Source organism: Peromyscus eremicus, chromosome 2 (genome assembly GCF_949786415.1).
Source record: "Peromyscus eremicus chromosome 2, PerEre_H2_v1, whole genome shotgun sequence".
NCBI classification, from domain to species: Eukaryota; Metazoa; Chordata; class Mammalia; order Rodentia; family Cricetidae; genus Peromyscus; species Peromyscus eremicus.
In genome coordinates, this window is record NC_081417.1 from 37,995,655 (window position 1) to 38,017,698 (window position 22,044).

Genomic DNA, 22,044 nt, shown 5'->3' on the forward strand with positions numbered 1-22,044 from the left:
CCCTACATCTGCTGGTTAACATTTCTGGGTGAATTTCATTTCTACTTGGAACATAAATATTACAGTCTATTGATTAATTGTTTTACATTAATACTCCTGAGGACAGTTTGCCTTGAATAAATCTCAGTTGTCTACAATACATCTGTCATACAAAGCTGCCACCTCTTTTTACTCTGTGTTGAATCACTTCACTTAAAAACTTTACCCTGTGGCTATTCTTTCCCCTTCCCCATATAAACTGCTGCCGTTTGGCTTCCCAGGGTGACTCCCTTGTTAGGACTAAGTGTAGAGAAGGTGGGGACTCTCAGTCTCCCTCAGAGCCTCCACAGTAAAGGTAGACAAATAGCCTTTTGTGTTATCAATGACTGAACACAGGTTAACACCTGCCTCTTTTCATGTCCCAACCTTTTGTCTTTATTCTAATGGGTTTTCTCTCTAGGAATTAGAACTTCCTCAGCTTGAGTTCAAGGGGGACCCTTTTGTTGTTTTGAGTGACATGAGGCAGCAGGGGGGGGGTGGTTTCTATGAATAAGCACTAACAAGGTCTAGCATTTTGTGTTCTCTGTTTCTTAGGATACCTCCCCCTTTTTGCCTATGATGAACCCTTACTGTGATTTCTGATAGTTCCTGCAGGTTTTCTCTATTTTGGTAGGTTGACATAGTAATTTTCAGCAGCTGTGTTATGTGGGCTGGGGGTATAGCTCAGTGTAGAGTGCTTGCCTAGCATGAATGAGGACCTGGCTCTATTTCCAGTACCCTAAAAATGAAAAATAACACCACAACAACAACCAAACTAAACCAACCAAACAAACAAACAAACCAGTCAGATGTGTTTCATGTAATAACTCTGCAATAAGGAGATGGATGGATTTACTATCAAAACCACAGGTCTCTCTGGAACAGCTAGAGTAGCTGCAGTTGCTAGGTCCTCTGTCAGTGAGGTGCTGTTCCTGTATGCTGCTCACTTAGTGCTCACACTCCCACTGTAACAAAGAACTCATGACTGCCGCCTCATCCACGAGGCTCAAAGAGATCAGGTTATGCAACCATTTACTTACTTTAATAGCAAGTAAGGAACAGGATCCAACCATTTTCCGATCCAAAACCCAAGACTCTTTTCGCTACATGAAATTCATATCACGTAGCTAATGCCTTTAGAGAATTGGAGCTCCCACCATCCATTATTCAACAACCACAATCTTGGGCTCGGGATTTGTATTTTATAGGCATTGTTTTGGGAGAGATGAATCCAGGAAGCTCAGATTGCGTCTCGATGGATGTAGACCTTGTCGTACTAAAATGTGCTCAGGATTAGAAGGGAAAGAGCTCTGAAGCATACTCAGGTGTATTGATTGTAAAGTAATCAAAGAGTGAGAAAAACCTGACAGGATAACATGTCCCTTTCTACCAGGGAACTGTATCCTGCTGTATAAAATGCACTGCTCTGCACAAAGCATGTCATTCCTGCACTGCTCACACTTACTCTAGCCTCTAATTTTATTTAACCATGGCACACAGAGTATCGCTGTGCAAAATCTCCTGAGAAGCAGAGAGAAGCACCTGATTGAAGAAACCAATTTGCTCTTGTTGCAGATCTTTTTTTTTTTTCCCTTTCTCCTTGCTTTCATTACTTTACACTAAGGAAAACTGTACAGCTAGGGGCAGAAGCAGTATGTTAAACACAGATCAATCCCTAAGTGACTGCAGTGGTTCTCCGCAGTCTGAGCTGCTGCAAAATTAATATAGAAAGACCAGATGCCGACCTACTGAGCTTCCTCACCCCATTCACCCTCAGAAATGCTTCTGTGGCAAACAAAAAGCTTCATAAAATTACTGCAAGCCAAGGGGGATTTCAGAAGGCCAGTACCTATGTACAGAACCCCCTTTCTTAATGAAGCACACAAACACATTTTTGTGTGAAAAAAAATCCAAACTAATTTAAATTGGGGCAATACTACTTTCAGAGACGACCTCTGGGTATCGGAGATTTTCAACATTATCACTTGACCCTTGTCAGAAAGACAGTCCTGGTGAAATCTTCTGGTGATGTCTAGATTTGATCATCAGAGAGCAGAAAAGTTAATGGATCAGCAAAGACAGGGCAGGCAGAGCGCAGCCTGTGACAAACAAGGAACAGAGTGCAGGAGTGATGAGCAGGAGCTGGGGACAGATCCTGACAGCAGAGCTAAATTGAATACTGCACTCCTTCTACTCTGTCTTAAAGCCCAAAAGCAATGGAGTCCAAGGGGGCTTGTTTCCAGCATCGCACAGAGAATTAACCATGAAATCCTCAGTAAAGATGTAATAACTTCTATTAGAACTTCCTACACAGACTCCTGAAATTCTCTGTGCTAGCTTCTTTTGTTTTGTTTTGTTTTGTTTTGTTTGAAGACGAGGTTTCTCTGTGCAGCCCTGGGTGTCCTGAAACTCACTCTGTAGACCAGGCTGGGATTAAACTCAGAGATTTGCCTGCCTCTGCCTCCTGGGTGCTGGGATTAAAGGCGTGTGCCACCACCAACCATGGGCTGCTACATTGTATACTTCCAGGCCTGGATTCTCTCTCACACCCATGCATTTCATCTCTATTTTGCTTTGGGAGTTTGACTGAATACACTGGCTATCTATCCTAGGTAGCTACAGTTCTTCAGTACCACCTTCTGGTCCTATGTTCTTTGATTTGCCATTTCACTCCTGTTCTTATTTTCCATAGGTTTCCTGATGCCATCAATATGTAAGGAAGCATCTAGCTATGGTTCTTTAGCATGGAACTGCAGTTGACTTCACCCTAAGTCCATCTAAGTTATTAAATAGATCTTGGTTGCTGTGGATCCACATTGTTGGTGGCTTTTGCTGTGTTTGTGTCTCAGGTGTCTTAACCAATGGGTGCATGTAGGTGAGGCAGGTGGAGTACCAGAGCATCATCAAGCTTATGTATCTACAGGTGACCTGTCTTCTTGCCATAGTTCCTCCCAGGGACAGGTGGCCTTACCGGGCCTTCTCCTGGACTAGCTCTGTCTTGTTCCTAACAGAAAATGTTTTAACCTAGCTCAAAATATATATTGAGCCTTCTCTCTCTCTTTTCTAATCAGTTCCACCTGTTTTACAATAGCCTGTAACTCACCTGATACTTTCAGTCCTCGTTAATTGTGACTCTATCACAGGACATGGAAAATCAGCATGTAACAAGTTAATTCAGGATCCTCTGCCCAACTCCCTAGAAAGGTATGTCTCTCTCCCTGTGGACATCCTGACTCTGCATCCTTCCAAGGTGGTCAGAGTCATTATTGTGCCTGTGGTGGGCGATTTGGGACGTCAGCCAGACTGAATTATGAGTGGATGTCAGCTGAACTGAATTATGGGTGCCAGGAATCTAGAAAAGCTGCCACTTATTTTGAGTCACTGCATTCATTCTTCACAGTGCACAGGGTCTACCTCTCTTTGCTGAAATGCCTAGGTGCTCTGGTCTCTGACTGACATGGTTGGGTTGCTCCAGGTGTTGCTGTGAGGATTCTGGGGGACACTAGCATCTGTGGCAGTAGTGGGAAAGATTTAACTAACTGGTTCCAGTTCCAGAAGATCAAGAAGGCAAAATCCCCTTTATCCTGAGAGCTGAGATGCCTCCCTACTACTTTTGTATGTCAGAATTGCAGGCCCACCCATCTTTAGACTCCAGAACTCACATTGGAATGTTGGACATTTCATAGTTACTTAGACTTTCCTATTTTAATGATGAAAAGTAGTTATGTAAAAATACTCATTTTATACATACTGAAGTTAAAGCCTGTTTGATCAACAATCACACACATCCTGATGTCACAACTAGACCCTTGCAATAAGATGTCACTCTCAGAAGCCTGGAGTTATTAACTTTTGTTTACATATAAATTTAAAAAAATAATGGGCATTTAAAATCAAATATTGTCATGCATTAATTTATCAAGATTTGCATCAAGTAAAGGCAGTCTAGGCATTAAGACAATCGCATCACCTGCAGATGTCAACACAACTATAAGGAAAACAACTGCTGCCTTGATCCCTTATCTTTTATGAAAGAATGAATCTGCAATCATGTTTGAAATATCTAATTTCCTCTATTACTTTAAGAGGATACATACAACTGTATTATTTATCTACTTACCAGATCAGCAGAAATCTCTGTGTTTCTCTGCTAACTGGAAAATTCTGTAATATTTAAATTACTTCTTAGGATGAAAACTCATGTGTTGCTGAAGTTTTCCTGTGTCCTGCCTGGCCTGTGGTTAGGACAAATCTCTCTCACCTGCCGGTCCCGCAGCCACTTGGACCCAAGTAAACACACAGAGGCTTATATTATTTACAAACTGTATGGCCATTAGCTCAGGCTTATTACTGACTAGCTCTTTCACTTAAATTAACCCATAATTCTTATCTATGTTTAGCCATGTGGCTTGGTACCTTTTCTCAGTTCTGCCTTGTCATCTTGCTTTCTCTGTGTCTGGCTGGAGACTCCTAACTCAGCCTTCCTCTTCCCAGAATACTCCTTGTCTGCTTATCCTGCCTGTAATTCCTGCCTGACTACTGGCCAATAAGCATTTTATTTATCAACCAATCAGAGCAACACACATGCACAGCATACAGAGCTACATCACCCATCATTCATGAGACAAACTGACACCAGAGTTATGAAAAGGCAGCATTACCAATCTTTTACTGGTACACTGTCTTTTAGAACCTCTTTATTGAACAATATAGATTAGAGACTTGCAAAGCTTCTTCTTCTCCCTAAGAATGAATGCTTCATTTAACCATCTTTTAGTGATTTAAAATTCAAATATCTTCCTGAATCTTGCTATTACTCTCTTAAAGTATTTTCTGCACAAAATATAAATGGATACATTTGAAACTTTTATTTGCTTATGAGGTATTCATTATTTTTTTGTCCCACACATGGACTTTCACGTCCATATGGAAACCCCAGATTGGACTGTGTCCTCTGACATATTTTATATCTTTATGAGTCAGAACAGATAAAGCTTTGCTGTCTGTCTCTTGGGACTCTATGATTACCTAAGTCAGGTTACCTTGAATGTTCTACTTTCAAAGCGTCTACATGACCTAATCTGTGCCCATTTGTCAATTTGTCCTTTGATGTCATGTTAATAACAGAATAAAATATACTAAGAAAGAGTCCTTCACAAGCTCAAAGCTGTTGTTGCAAATGTAAGTTGAAGTTACCTGGGAAAGACTGTTGTAACTTTATCACAACACTGTTTATCTTTATTTAAAATGAAAACTATCCCATGGGTGGTATTGCTAATACTGGTTTCTTTGGAGTTGTTTTTATATTTCACCTTCTGGATTTTATTTCCTTAACAAATGCTGTAGTCATACTTTGGGCCCTGTGCCGTGATTACATCACTGGACTTCTGTTGGTAAGTGTAGGCAGGGGATGACTTACTCTTAGAATGTTAAATAGGGAAATACATCTCCACTTCCTAATAAGCTACTAATAAATATATTTTGGAAATGGATCCTTTAAAACTTGATTCCTAAAACTAACTATCTCTCTCTCTCTCTCTCTCTCTCTCTCTCTCTCTCTCTCTCTCTCTCTCTGTGTGTGTGTGTGTGTGTGTGTGTGTGTGTGTGTGTGTGTGTATTCTACAACTAATAATGAAAATAACCAGATGCTAGTTATATGTGCAGAAAGAGGTTCATCAGTTTTTATGGTGATATTTTGTTTGTGCTTTTACAAATAAACCTTGCCTAAAGATCAGAGTCCAGAGCTAGCCACTAGAGGCCAGGCAGTGGTGGCACATACCTTTAATCCCAGCACTTTTGAGGAAGAAACAGGAAGTGATATGACTGGGCTGAGAGAGGAAGTGATAAGGTGGGGTGGAGACAGGAGGTTGGCCTTTCAGGCTGAGGATTCAGTAGAGGTAAGAAGTCTTTATAGTGGCTGGCTGCTCTGCTTCTACGATCTTTCATCAATTACATCAATATCTGGCTCCACATTTTTATTATTAAGACCAAAAAGGATTTGTGCTACACGTATTGTGTGTTTTAACAATGACAACCAGCTGGTCCTAGCATGCTCATGGGCAGTTCTTTACAAGGAGAATCATAGTGCAGCTGGAGGTGGGAGCTGGGAAGCCTCAACCCAGGAAGGCTTAGCTGACAACTTCCACTGATGAAAGGCCAGGTATACTAGCTAAGAATGAAGGGTCTGACTCTTCAAGAAATTCATTCTCACCAGAAATCATGAAGACAAAAGTAGTTCCTTTATACAGAAGAATTTCATCAGACACATCCGAGGCTAGTCAAGTCCTTAGCCCTATACTGAAATCACTTATCATTTGCTGGCACAGCCACACCAAGACTCTGATATCATGGATCACTCACCACTATAAATCAGATCAAGATGAGTACACAGACAAGTCCCTAAAAAGGTACACTATGATCCCAGATGCCTTGCCTTCACCAGACATTTTTCAAACATATCTGTGCCCTTCAGGATGCTTTCTACTCATGGGTTCCCAGAGTCTGATGAAGCAGATACTAATATAGTGGAAGAGAAAAAGCACCTTTGGAGTAAGAGACATATTTGGGGCTTTGTAATGCTTGCAAGGTACTGATTTATATTTGTTAAAGGGGAAATGGCTGTTAAGCAGGGGTGGGAATAAGAAGCCCAAACAAATTAAAAAAAACCACACTAAATGGAAGGATGCTGCAATAGGAAATAAAAGGAACATTTAGATCTCAGTTGCAGTTGCAAGCTCATTGATTGCCTGTAACAAATAACTGGCATGAGTACAAAACAGAACTTGAAAAGCCACAAAGCTGATTCAATACCATTAAAAGGTTCCATTTGGGAAAAGAAAAATAACTTCATCTACAAGGCAGGTAACAACACAGTATAAGTAACATATGTCTCTGTAGGAAAGGAAATGCATAAGACAGCCAATACTTTAATGTGTTAGCAAAGAAGTATAAATTAGAGCACTATAGAAATATAATTGTACCTCTATTAAGAACAATGAGCAGATGAATGTCCTCCCCAGACAAGGTAAGGAGAGACAAGGTAAGCCACACTACTTGTTGTGTTATACTGAGGGGTAATTCTATCTGGAGATTAAACTATAATGTATAAACCAAAAAGCTTTAAGTTCTATGACACAGTAATTCTAACTAGAGGATGTTTCTATTTTAACTTAAGACAGCCACATGTAGAAGGATACCTCTGTGCCAGTATTATGTGCCATGGCAGAAAAAGAGACTCATCATTAAACAAGAAATGAATAAGTGATGAGAGACTCATGAGTTGTGACATTAAATGGTACATAGACAGGTGATGAAAAAACATGTCTTTTATGCTGCTATAACAGAATACACTTGAAAACAAATTTAGTTCTTAAAATTGAGGCTGAAGATGAAGTCCAGGGCTGAGGAGCCTCCATCTGGTGCACGCCTTCTGGCTGCATGGTCTCCTACTGAAGGCAGATGGGCAAGAAAGCAGAGAACCAAAGGGGTCAAACTTACCGTAACAACCCATTCCAGTGAACTCACCCACTTCCCATGGGACACAACCAGCTCTTACTAAAACAGTTTATGCACTAATAAAGCAATGTGCAAATGTGTAGTACTCGACAGAAATTATGAGAAAATTCAACATGGAAAGGGTGGACATGTAAAGAGAAAATTCTAAACAAGTCCATCACTAAATCACCTGTAATTGTATTTATACTTTCTAAAAGGCAAGCCCTCACCTTAAAAAGAGCCAACCCTGTTCCCTAGCTCTACTCAATGGCAATGGAAAGCTCACATATCAGTGAGAGGCAGAGCAGAGCATCAAAGGATAAGGAATAACACCCTGTGAAAAAATTCAGTAAAGACAAGGCCAGGCTAAGTGCTATGAGATTTTTATAATTCATCTAAATTCCATTCTCCTAATTGTGCATATGCATTATTAACTATATAGATGGTATGTTAATGCTCATTAAGCCTGCCTCTGCTTCTAAGACCCATATTCTTGCTCCTAATAATATTTAGACACTCCCTTTACCCAATAAATAAAAATGCAGTAAGTAATTCAAGTGGATACTATATAGCTTGGTTATTTCTCCCTTTTATCTTAAAAATAAATGTTAAAAATATCCTCTATAACATTTGATTAACATTGAATCTGTCCTCTCGGTGGGAACCTGACTGCAAACTTCCTTGTTTAATGTTTCCTGCAGGTGTGGATCTGCTTGGCTTCCTCTCTAGCTGCCTAAATTAGAATTACTAAAGAATTATTTTAGGAACAGCCTTCTGTGGAAATTTGAATTCCAATGTAAATTGGCACATATTTTATCCTCCTGAAAAAAAATATCTAAGCAAGTCTCTCATGGGAAAAAAAAAAGTAACATTTATATAGAAGTCTCATGTTATTCTGCATAATATAAAAATAAAACATAATTTTCAAATGGTTTTAGATTTAAATTCAGCATCTGTCAACAGTTTAGTAAATATCTTCTGAAGTGAATTACCCAAACCATTATTGATTTTTAAGTGTAAAAATGGAAAAAAGTCATTAAATTTTTTTCAACGCTGCTTATGATTCTAATATAAGAATCAACGAAGACTGAAATTGTGAAACAGCTGTGTCATGTTGGCCTTGGGCTCATACAACACCTATCAAACTCTAAAACTGTTCATGGAAATGTCTGTGGAAGTGATCTGGACATTTGCTCATGATTGCCAGCATTAAATGACAGATTGAATTCAGTAAACTCACACAGAGTTTAAGAGTACACATTTCTAGCTGCAAAGTTCCAAGTGTTGGTCTGCTTGTTCTAGTCCTCTGGTAACTCTGATCGTGAACTAGAAAAGGCAAGAGCACAGAAAGTCAAGGTGATTCCATCTTGTTGGGTCCACGGTGGACTTTTTGCCATTCTTTAAACCTAGTAGGCATACTCCTGACAGAGGATTCTTGTTCTGTCTCTCCTGGTGGCTGGAAGGCTCTGTTTCTGAGACAAGTGAGTGAATGAATCGCTCTTCCTTTCTTGTAGGCTGCATGAGATCTGCCTAGCCCTCAGCAGGCATGCCCTTCTCTTATGCTGACTCCTTCTACTACTCTGACTTCCATTCTTTGGTGTTAATCCACCTGCAACACAATGTATTTGTTTTCTTTTTCATCCATTTCCCAGAATGCAATGTACATTATATGCAAGTGGGACTTTTGTTTCTTCAATACAGTAAGTCCAGTAGTATAGACACCTAACCACTGCTCAGTGAACACAGATAGGTTGAATAATCAATGAATGGATGGGAACAGCCTGAGTGAACAGGAAGTTATCAGAAAGATTATTTCTCTGCTAGTAAAAAGATTATGTAATATGCCTTAAGAAATTGTCTCACCACATTTCAAACATAAGATCGTGATATACTGGGTTTCAAAACTACACCTTGGTCATATCCCATCAAAATGAAATGATACAGACTACAGAGGCTGCTGCCTTGAATGGCATTTTCCCTTCCTGTACTTTATGATCCTAATTCAAACATCACCTCCAAGGAATGGTCCAGACCTAACACTCTGAAAGATCGACTGCCCTCTGAATCCTATTCACTAGTTTTGGATTTCCTAAGTTATATTTTTCTTACACAGTAGTTTTTGTTGTGTTTACATCCTTGTTATTATTATTATTATTATTATTATTAATTTTATTAACTGTTATATTGCCCCTTTTACTATTCACACTTGTCTTCAATATGAACACCATCGCTGTATGTTGTTACACAGCTACAATACTTTGCATGGACTAAATACCAAACAAATGTGAATAAATAAGTAACCATGACCTTCAAAGTCTAAATGACCTAATACTAAGAAAGTATATCCTATGACCCAGTTGAGCTCCCTATTCAGATTAAAGGGACAATTAAAGTTCTACCTTATTATTTCCATCTCTAAGGTTTCACTTCCACAGTAAAATGGGAAGAGAGGAGCAAGTGATCATGAAGTGGGAGTTGAGCTGTGATGCTCACTCCCATTGGAGGTTGAGTCTGAAGCACCTGCCTTGGCTACTCCAGACAACGGAGTGGGCAAGATTTATCATGAAGATCGTATCATATCATGTGAGCTCCTGGACCATCACTTTGCCGACCATGGGAGGAAGGCAGTGGCAACCCCAAGGAACATAGGTCTCATGACACTCTCTCTGGCTCTATGAATGTGAGTAACTGAAGAACAGAATATCTGTTAAGCACCCTGAGAAAAGTGGTGTTGAGCTATTTGGGTTCAATTCCAACTAAGGAAATTCCTACAGTGAATAAGAAAGATACACATTTTGTACCTAAAGTACTAATATGGTGATATAAACATGAGAGGAATATATATCTGAACTATCCTGGTATAAATAGGGGATTACACTAATTGGTTTGTCTACAGTTACTAAAACCACAATAATCCAACCCAGAAAACATCTCAAATTGTACCCCAAACACATCTGAGTCCTTTGAACCTTGCTAGTTTTAATTCAGCCACATTAAATGTGGGACAAGAAAAAACCCAGCAGGGCAGAGACATTCACATACCTGTGCACACCACTGCTGCACAGGATGATGTGACAGGCACCCAGCCTGTCACACAGCTCCGAGGAAACAGACAACAGCCCAACTCCAGAGGCACTGCAGGGTGTGTTCACACAGGCGGCGATGCGTTTGGATCTGATGAACGAGGTGATCAGCCGGTAAAGCTCGTCTAGAGCATTGAGAGGCCTCATGAGCTAAAAGGAAGTGACAAACAGGAAGCACCGCTTTTAGACATCCTTTTAGGTGGCATGCAATTCAGCTGTCCCCGCTTTTAGATACTCTATCTAAAATTCCATCTTAGGATGGAGGCAGCACATTGGGACTGCAAAAAGACCAAGAGGCAGCAGGTGAACAAGACTGCAGCAATAAGTGAATCACCGTGTTTGTTACCTTATCTATGTAGGCAGCTTTGGATGTGGCATTTGGTGGTGAATTTGACTTGTCCAAGTAGAATGCCCTGAAAGAGTCCAAAGAAAATCATGTATTGTTAGAAAATAAAGAACACAAAATGCATTAAGATGTTTGATTTCCAAGAACTTCTGTTTAAAGATCAGTAAATGAGCAAGGCCTGGACGACCGATGGGGTTGGTCAGGCTATGCAAAGGCAATGGTTACTCGTTTAAAAAACAAACAAACCAACAAAGCTGTCAGGAAGGCTCACAGGAGAAAATTTACTTCCAGAAATTGTCCTCTGACTTCCACATCCAGGCTGCGGCCCACAGGCACCCTGCCCCCACAGTGCTATTTTCATAATTAGCAGTAGCCTTGTCTGTTGTCTGCTTTTCAAAATAAAGCACCAGGGATCAATGAAGATTTACAAACTAGATTAGGAAAGATAACTCTAAGAACAACTTCCAAAATGACAATTACATTCATTCTTATTGAGAATTAGTTTCCTCCTTCCTAGAATACCGATTAAACTTCTCTTTTAATAAGGTTGCATAATAATTAATTCAGCACCAAAAAGTTGGTTACTGTTCACTAGAATTCAGTCTGTCCTCCTGAGATTAATTTCCAGGTGCAACCTATAGTGAGTGCCATGAGCAAATACACTTCCATGAATACAGAAATGACACCAGGCAGTGTTTGATCCCAATGAACAGATTACAGTGACATGATCCACAGACACCCCTCAGATGCCAGGAAGATGGCTCCCATTGAGCCAATGAATCGGTTTGCATGGCCACCACTACATCAAGAGCAAAATCAAAGGCACCATTTAAACTTTCCTCTAGACTTCCTGAGAAGCTGAGAGCCATAATCCAAAAAGCTACCCAAGAAAAAGAAAATAAATCTTGGATCCTGTGAGGGGAAACAACAACAACAAAACAAAACAAAACAAAACAAAACAAAAACATGTAGTGGAGCTGAGCTAGGGGGCAAAGAACTAGTGAAGAGGCAAGAAGGGCTAGACTGGATAGGTGGGTCCTGGTAAGAAGTTGGGAGCCACTGAATGGAGTTGACCATGCACTTGACTCATGCCAGAAACTGACCTGGCTGTTTCATCAGCTTCCCCTTATGCCCCACACTTCAGGTGTTGATATGTCTTTCATTTCAAACACATGAGGCCATATTTAGCATAATATGAAAACCCACATACACACTACCATGCTCTAACAAATTGTGGCATTTTGCCTGTTGTTTTATCTTTTATATAAATAAAATATCCCAAAGACGGTCAAAGCCATACTCCTGTAGTATATCCTCCTCTGTTCTCCTGCTTGTGCCGATGACGATCCCTTCCCTAGAACAAGCACCTTCCGGGCTAAGCTGGCAAGTATGGCTGCCATGCTAAGCTCATCATGCTACCGGCTGCCGCCAGAGGTGCCGAAGACCAGGTGTTCTCATTTTCCACATCCACGTTTACAGATTTTCAGCCTCCGGCTTTTAGTGTGAATTTGTATATATTTGATGACCACTTGTGTTTCTTCTCTAATTTGTCTGCTCCCATTTCTTACTTTTGTGTAGTAGGACACTTCTTTGTACAAGGCCATTAGCTATTACTTTTTTTGATTAGTTTTTCAAGACATGGTTTCTCTGTGTAGCTCTGGCTGTCCTGGAACTAGCTCTGTAGATCATGCTGGCCTTAAACTCAATGAACCGCCTGCCTCTGCCTCCTGAGTGCTGGAATTAACGGTGTACGCCACCACCGCCTGGCCAATAACTATTACTTTTTACACAGAGTTAAATTTGATGGCTTAAAGTTTCATTTTTAACCCCATACTTTTCCTATTCTACCTCCTTGAGAGTATTTAATCTTAAAAACTACTTATTCGATTCATATTTTCATTCACTGCCTTTCAGTGCATACTATGCCATAAAATTTTAGAATCTGTTTCAACGGTATTTCCCTACAAATATGGCTTTCAGTTTAAGATCTGGAGAGAGAGATTTTTGCTGAGAGCTAAGGTGTCCTTTTGACTGGATCTCTGTTCTGTACTTTAACCACTAGTGTTTAGGTACACATTTATTTTTATAGGTATACATTTATTTATTTGTGTAGATGCATATAGGATCTTAAATTGGACTTTTCCTTGTGAGAAATTTCATTTTCATACCTTAAATGATTGAAGTTGTCACTCATCCCAGTTTTCTTTCCACCAATATTTCTAATTTTCTTGGCACCTCGATTAGACACAGTCACAACTTCTCAAGTGTTCTAGCCTTCTCCTTCCACAATCCCCACAAATCCCCTATACACCCTTTTCTTGTAGCATCTATCTGAACTGAAGTTTAGGTGGTTTCCTCAGCAATAACTTCCAAGTGTATAATTTTGTCTCTCTGTCACATCTATAACTGGTCCTTTGTTACAAATTTTACTCTGATGATTTCCTTTCTATTTTCAAGATGCCTACTTATTCTTATTTTACTTCTGTCAGGAGAAGTTTAGCCCCCGACCCCCAATATCTCTTCCCTATGTGGCTACAGAGATGTCTTTGCTTATTACTGTAGTATTTAGCACCTGTGACAAGGTCATCTCAAAAAAAATTCAAATATATAATAATTGGGTAATTAACATCTCTGTTCGAGGATTTTATGCCTTTGTGGCTGACGCTCCTTTTGTCATACTTTCAGAATCCCAGTTATGTTTTCCTAGGCTGCTTTAACGCATCAAATGTTCCTAGGATAGTGGTTCTCAACCTGTGGGTTGTGACCCTTTTGCGGTCACGTATTAGATATTTACATTATTATTCATAATAGTAGCTAAATTACAGTTATGAAGTAGCAATAAAAATGATTTTATGGTTGAAGGTCACCACAGCATGAAGCACACCACAGTATTACAAAGTCACAGCATTAGGAAGGTTGAGAACCAACATTCTAGGACATATTTATTTTCAGTGGCCAATTTTCTGGCTGTATTTTATAGAGTCAGGATTTTTCTTAACCTATGGAATAAAATGTACTTGAAGTGAGAAAATTTTAAATTCAGTTTTTTTGTATTCTATATAACTAATTATTAACCCTATTATGCCTCTTTTTAAAATAATTCCAAAGTCATTTTGTGCCGAGAATCACATTTCTGTCTTCTTCACTCAGAGGTTTGGGTATTACATCTTACAGATGGTTAGATTAGCAGTCCCATCAGTCCCAGCGAGTGACTGGTTCAATTTCTAGTTTAGTGGCTCTACTTGCTTCCTCTGTCACCTTCAGATCAAGCACCACCCGAGTGACAGTCTCAGACAGGGTGGGCAGCAGACTTTTGTCCTTCACTGAGAAGCAGACATGTTTTCTAGTTCTGGTTCAATCGAGGAAACTGGCTCTGGACTTCCACACAGTAGAGCTTACCAGTGACTTTCCATTGTCCTGCAAAAGCTGCCCCAGCCCTGTCTGCAAGCTCCAGAGCCCTTCAGGTCAGAGGTAGAGCCTTTAACTCATTATTTACATTTCAGGTTCAATTGTGGCCACAGAAACAGATAATATTTTGAGATCAGCTGTGACTTACACATTTTCTGTCCTCACAGTTGACCTAGGAAAGAGCTACATACTCAGTGCAGATATGCTGCTTCAGAGTCAGACCCCTCCCTGACCAAGAGGGCTTCTCCTCCAGTGGGCCTGGGCAGAAAGTGCAAGTGGTGAAGAAAAGTACCAAAGCTGAAGGGGAGACTGCTCAGCCTCTCAGGGCCCCAGTGCCATCAGTATGTGGATTGCACGATGTTGGTATGTGAGGTGCACAGTTTTATGACATGCAAATAGGACTTGTCTAACAGACAATAGTGGCTACAAGTGCACACAGTGGTGAGAACTTTTTTGGAGTGTTTTAGTCATATGAAAGGATAGACTTGGACAAGCAAGATCACTCAGCAGGTAAAGGTCCTTGCCAGGCAAGCCTGGCTATGTGAGTTCAATTCCCAGAACCCATGTGAAGATGGACAGGGAGACTACACAAAGTTATCCTCTGAACTCCACATGCGTGCTATTACACGTGCATTCACACACACAAACAGATCTCTCTGTTCCTTTCCCTCCCTTCCCCCCGCCACACATACACAATTAAAAAATGTTACAACACATTTGCTTTAGAGGATAAAATTAGGGGCTCAAGAGAGAGCTCAGCAGTTAGGAGCATGCATTGCTTTTGCAGAGAACTCAAGTTTGGTTATTGACTGCTAGAACCCATGTCTAGCAGCTTGTACCTTCCTGTATCTCCAGCTCCAGGGGATCTCACAACCTCTTCTGGCCTCCTTAGGTACCTGCACTCATGTGCACATACTCATACATATACACTCATAATTGAAAAGAAAATGAAATCTTTTTAAAAAAGATAAAATTAAGACCAAAGATATTCTGCTTATCTTGGGGTCACCTAAAAATAGTTTGCAGTTATTTTATTTTTTATTTAAACTATTATGGTAAAAATAAAAATTAAGTTATGGATTTGAAATACAGATAATTCCCTGATCACTACACAAATAAAGGTTTAGGGCTAAAAAGAAAAGAACTGTTTTTAGGTAACAGAAGAGAAGTCTGTCCTTTAAATGGTTTGCCAAGTGTATTGACTGTAGAAAGTTCCGGTCTCCTACATCTCGAGTCAGCTGGGAGAAGGTGCGCTATCACAGCAGTCCACAGACGGTCAGTGGCATCTGAGGAGAACAACCTTGGGGGAAGACGCCAGTGCCATGGCTACCCTCTTCCATCTTTCCATCTACCCTCTTTTAACAAACAAACAAAAACCAAGCTGATTGGGTTGTAATCCAGTGGCAGAACATTTGCCTACCCTGGCATGCATAATGCAAGTTTGGCTTCAATCCCCAGTACCATAAGAAAAAAGGAAAAAGTTATCATTGACTCAGCCTCTTGAGATCAGGTTAAGTCATGATGGTCTAAATCTGCTAAGTTCACTTAGGAGTGACTTTACAAAAATCTCCAAATATCAATACAGCAAAGTATTTAAAGCAACAATTCATAGCTGATGAAAGTTCTGGAGAAGTAACTTATAGATTGAAAATGCAGCCCACATCAAATAATACCATTTAGAAACCTTACTAACTGCTATACTGCAGAATTGGCAAAGAAAATCAGCTAACGTTAAAACTTCACCACTCAAAACATTCTTATAAGATAAAAGTCACTACAGAGTCAGAGTTAAATATTTGACTCATGAAGATATGTGCCTGCACTTAACACTTTCTAACCCACAATGGAAGGAAAATGAATAATTATGAAAAATGCATGTCTTCTATGGAAGCTAATCAATAACTTTTATTAACTAGTACTAACAATGTATTCATTGTAAAATACACTGATTCCCTGAAGAGGTCCAAAGAAAATCAGGAACTACTTAGCTACTTCAATATTCCTACAGGCACAGTCAATAAATTTGAAAACTCAGTTACTTGTGAGGATGAAAGTTTAAACTTGAGGAAGAAACTAATGTTAGGAATTCTTTATAAACAGTTGTTCAGCCCGATTTAACAGGTAGTCAGTGAATTTCAGTATCCTTCAGAATATGATAAACCATGGATGGAAAACAATTTCCTAATGCACTATTCTTAATTATAAAAGTCATGCAATGCCTCTTAATCAAATTTTATGGAGAAAGTTAATGGTAAAATTGGATTAATGCCAAAGCTGATGTCATTTATGATGCTTCTAAGGTGAGTAAGAATGAAGTCATGGTCCTGGGTCTGAATATAAAAAATCTTATTAAGACCATCGTGAAAGTGTTGATGCTAGTTTGGAAAGGCTGACCATTGAGCTTCCTTTCCTGCTGGTCCATGTCAGTTTTCACTATCACAATTTTCTAAAATGAGCAGATTTTGGTATGATCCTTGTGTTTAAGCCTCTGAGAATGAAATACCAGTAAAAGAGGTGAAGTGGCAATAAATTTCAACAAATATTTGAACTTAAGTTGACTTAGTTTGGTGTGTGTCTGTGTGTGTGTGTGTGTGTGTGTGTGTGTGTGTGTGTGTGTGTGTGTGAAATAACTACAATAAAAGTAAACTTGGCATAGTCTACCTACCATTGTCAAGAAGACAAGTATAGGTGTATTTGCAATAAAAATAAACGCAGACTGTAAGAGATAAGTTCAAAGACTTAGGGGATAAATAGGAGGATGGTCCCAGGAATAGGATTTAAGAGTTGGATATGGATAGGATTATGACAGGTCACAATTTTTAAGTAGCATTTTAAGAAGAAGCTTCACCAAGAATAACATAATAGGCACAGGGGAAGACATAGTCAATATGTCTAAAGAGTGGGCTCAATTAATGGTAGAGGAGAGAACTTTGGAAAACTGGCCAGATCCATGTTCTAAGGAAATGAAATGTCAAACTAAAGACATTGTCAATAATCTATTAAGGAGCTCAGAAGTCTCAAAAGAGAGGTTCAGCTATCAGCTCTGGTAAGAATGGGAAGAAACATGTAACTTCTAACGTGGAAATTCAGAGCTGCAAGGGGTCCTAGAAATGATAAGGATCACTCAGCTCTATAAGAAGACCTTAGGGATGAGGTAGGGAACTAATGCTTACCATAGGAGAAAGAAAACTAGTGTGGACGTATTGATTAGTTCATGCAGTCACCCAAGCTAAGCACTAATTTAAGCATTACAATATTGCACTCTCAACTGGGTAAGAAGTCCAGATTCTAGCTCAGCAAGATCAAGCTGTGCCGAGAGATGAACATTTCTTTTCCCACAAAGGGAGACAACATAACTCCCTGGTTGAAAAGAGTTACAGAAGTTGATTTAGACTTGAGAGACACACAGAAGTTAGATCAATGACAAAAGTGACATCTTCTCATCTGGCCAGCCAATTCTTTTTTTTTTTTTTTTTTTTTTTTTTTTTTTCCTGAGCATATTGGAGAATAGCCAGTTTCTAAGAAAGACAATGAAGGCACAAACATCTCTAGTGTTTTATAACGAAGTGGAAGGGCACTCTTCAGCCAAGGCCTCTGCTGTATTCTGGCTTTTTCTCCAGATCAGTCAGTATTCATGAAATCACCACTCTATTTATGTATTTATAATCATGTGCAAGATTCTTCATTTGGTCTGACATTATAAACCTCTGCTATTATATCCTATTTGAGAATATTCTAAATTGTAGCAAGTTGCTTTTGTGCATTTTACAAGTATTTTGACTTACAGCAATTATTCTTTATTTCAAAAAGAACTGGAAAGCCATTTGGTCAATTACGGGGATCATCTATGCATATGATTAGATGTGTTACTATTACAGTTGAGTACGGGTATGACTGGATGTCTGGTATTATTGTTAAATTGCACTTGATGGACTACCATTGCACTTAAATTATGGAAAATAATTTTCTAATATATCTCATTAAAAGGCACTGGATACTATACAAATAAAAATTACTCATGTTCAACCTCTAGCCACAGATGTTTAAAGGACACACACTGAGTGGCAAAGCCAGGGAGTGAAAATTTGTTCTTGAATTCCACCAGCCTTCTCCCATGACCTTAAACACAGTCTGGGCATCACTGAAAGCAGTACTTAAATCAGATGAAGAGAAATTCTAATTATGAGACAATCTTGGGTTTGCCTAGGTCCACTTTGCCTATCATAGTGAGTTCTACAGTTAGAATTGCTACGGAACTGTCAATGACTAATTTGAAGCTTCAATTAGACTTGAACACTGTAAAATCAGCTGCTAGAAGGCTTACAAGACAGACCATGTGCATGACCACAGAGAAGTGTGCCATAGCATGTGGGTAGATAGCACTTTTATGACTTGCCACATTGGTCATGGACAAGGACCTTACTGCTCCCCACTTTTTTCCTTCTCAAAATCCTGCAGGGAGCTGACGCGATCAGCCTCCTATTCTCCACTTCCCAAACACTCCTTTACTGACTCTTGCTCTCCATTCATCAATCTGCAAGGGTGACAAATTCTCCTTGGGCCTATATATTTACATAATGCTATGAACAGCATCTGCTGCTGAAATCCTCCTGGAGGTGGTTGCCAAGGCAGTGCCATGCTCCAACATGACGGAAAAGAATCTGTGGAAGAGGAAAATGTGAAGCGAATATCTACTGTAAGGAAGCTGTTCTCAGTAAGGAAGTTTAATGGTATCATGTCACACAAAATGGCTCATTTTATCCAAGAAAGCATTCAACTGAGTAGTATTTCAACTTTAAATATCATTCTAGCTTATTTAACAATTATGTTGAATAATTAAACTATGTAAGATAGCATAACACCTTATTTTCAAGGAATAACTCCGTAAGGTTTAAGACTGTGGAAGGTTTTTGTTTGTTTGTTTGTTTGTTTGTTTTTGTTTTTCCAAATATTAAATTGGTGCCAATTCTTTCTGGGTACCCTAGTTAGATGGGGTCAAATCTGTCTTCAAGATGACCTCTGGAGTGCACAGATTCCATTTTATTGCTTTCAAAATCATTTAACCATCTTCAGGACCCAAAGTATGACGTGCAGCCAAGCGCTACCCCACCATCCCGTCTGCTCAGCAGACTACCTTGCTCAGATCCCATGTGTCATCTGTGCACAGGTCACTTCTTTCTTGAGCACCACTCTCTCCTGTAGGACTTCCCTCTCCTTCCTTTCCTCTGACAAAATCCTTCTAGTCCCTGGAAGCCTAGCTCAAATGATACACTTGACCTAACTCCATGATACTGAGTTGCACACACTCCTTTGCCTATGATAAACAACACAGTCTGAGTGTGCAAACACCCTTTGACATGCTTACTAGACTTCATTTTGAGACAGGGTCTTATACTCAGGCTGTCCTGGACCTTACTACGGAGTCCAAAATAGCCTCAAAATTATGCCAATCCTCCTGCTTCCACCTTCTCAGTGTAGATTTAGGTGTAAGGCATCCCACTAATCTCCATTTTACTCTGGAATCCCATCATCTAAGGCAGTTCTTGACAATGTTATGCATTTCATACTGAACTGATTTTTATATCTTGAGAGCTAGAAATAATTGTGGAGTTATCATACCATAACAACTAAATACACACGTGACCTAGCAGAGGAAAATATTATATTTATGCATATTTTCATAAGATTTTTTTGGCATACAGGAAGAATTCTTAAGCTTATAATAAGCATTAAGCTACAGTTGAATCGGCACTGAAAGTAACGCATTAAGAAAAGCAATTACCAGTTACCAGAACTTAAAATGAGAATGAGGACATCTGACAACCTCGCCATCAGTGAATGGCAACTGAAATAAACAATAAAAATTCTCAGGGTGCCTGACACCCTGGCAGAGGTACAACTTTACTTTTTATTTCTCTCACAAGAAAGAAATGATACAGCAAAACTCTTGCTTACTTCTAAGGAAGAGACCAAAAACCACAAATTTGCTATTACACTGAGATTCTAGGCATCTCATTCTTGGCTTGTATAACTCCACACTAGACCTCATCAACAGGTAAAGTGTCTGACCAACAAGATTGATCAGAGGGTAAAGGAGCTTGCCACCTAGCTTGAGGACCTACGTTAGATCCCTGGTACCCACAAACTGTCCTCTGACTTCTATGTATACACTTGCATGCATGTGCTAAAGCACACACATATACAGTAATAACCTAAGTGTAATTAAAACTTCAAAAGTCAGTTTCCCATTATCTGGTAAAATTCAGGCTGTACAATACAGTATCCGAGGGTCAAAATGTCACCAGATGATGGTTGTCATTATTCTCCCTTCAGCATCATGTCTTCTGGCTTTCCTTAGAGTGGGTGACTCTTTACTGCCCCAGAAACCCAAGAATCTATCAACTTAAATCCCACTAGTGTTCCTCTTAGGCATTGTCCACATCATTGTTACATCACTCCTCTTCATGGGAAGGCGAGTGGTCAACCTATCTTATTGGAGCAAATAAATGAATAAATTTCCAACTTTTCTGATAAATGACACCATTTCAAAGAATCTTTCAATTAAGATTCTTTCTCAACAAGTACTGAAAAATTGTCCTTCTTGAATGGTGACTATTGGTCAAGAAAAAACAAAACAAAACAAAACAAACAAACAAAAAAACCACACCAAGCATAATACCTGGTTTTAGTCACAAGATGTGCATGCACATATACAATTTGTCTTATGATCTGTGCTCACACAAGTAAAAACAAACAAACAACAACAACAAAAGACAATGGCCTTGCTGGCAAAACAACCCAGGTCTGCCCCACCTTAAACTTCCAATAACTTTACTTAAAATCACCATCATCATCATCAGCAGCAGCAGCAGCAGCAGCAGCAGGAACTTGACACTATCTCCTAAGTGTGTAACAGTCAGAAGTGAACTTCATAAAAAACTGCAGACCTCCTCTTCCCAGAGAAAAGCAGGGTAATTAATACCGTTGGAATTATAGGCATCAGACATGGGGAAGATACCTCCAAAAAGAATTTCGGGAGAGAATACATCAAGAGAAATATGCAAGTAGCCAATGAATACATCAAGAGAAATATGCAAGTAGCCAATGTCCCATGTGACCCCCTTTCACAACTCAATTCCTTAAAGGAGCAGGGATCAAAGGTCAGTCTGGAAGTGGCCATTAGAACTGCTGTGTGGAAGGACAGAGAGACTCACAGTCTATGATATGTTCACCTCCTAGAAAGCTAGCTGCTCAGGAAGTATAAATGAAGGGGAGCAAAAATAAATCCAGGAGAAAATAAAAATCAGTAACGGCTCAAAAGGAACCACCTCACACGATAATAAGCCCTTTCCGTAAATAATTGCAAGATTGGCCAGGTTTATGCTGACTGAAAACAAACTGACCACACCCCTTGCAGATGCTGTCCACTCACCCCCCCCCCCCGCCCCCATTTCTTCCAATCAAAACTTCTCCCAAGAAAACCAACTTGCCAGTCCTGGTCCCAATCCTTCACCCTTGCTCCTGTCAACTGTGGACAGCACTCCTGGCCTCTCTCTGTTAAAATCATTCTCCCCACTGACACTGATGACTTTGCATTTGCCAACTCAAGTGGACAGTTTCCAGAAATTACTTCCTAGTTCTCTTGTAAATGACACCCCTCCATCTTCAAAGTCTTACTTTTATCACATTAAACTG

The 22,044-nt window shown here is 39.6% G+C and overlaps 1 protein-coding gene across 1 annotated transcript in view; it reads right to left on the reverse strand.

Annotated features, from left to right (window-relative positions):
* Prex2 (phosphatidylinositol-3,4,5-trisphosphate dependent Rac exchange factor 2) overlaps positions 1–22,044 on the reverse strand; it is an 85,201-nt gene that overhangs the window by 18,488 nt on the left and 44,669 nt on the right. The window contains exons 4-5 of the mRNA XM_059254010.1: positions 10,942–11,008; positions 10,555–10,745 (exon numbers count right to left, since the gene is read on the reverse strand). Of these exons, the coding sequence (XP_059109993.1) occupies positions 10,555–10,745; positions 10,942–11,008 (258 nt within the window). The remainder of the gene's footprint in view (positions 1–10,554; positions 10,746–10,941; positions 11,009–22,044) is intronic.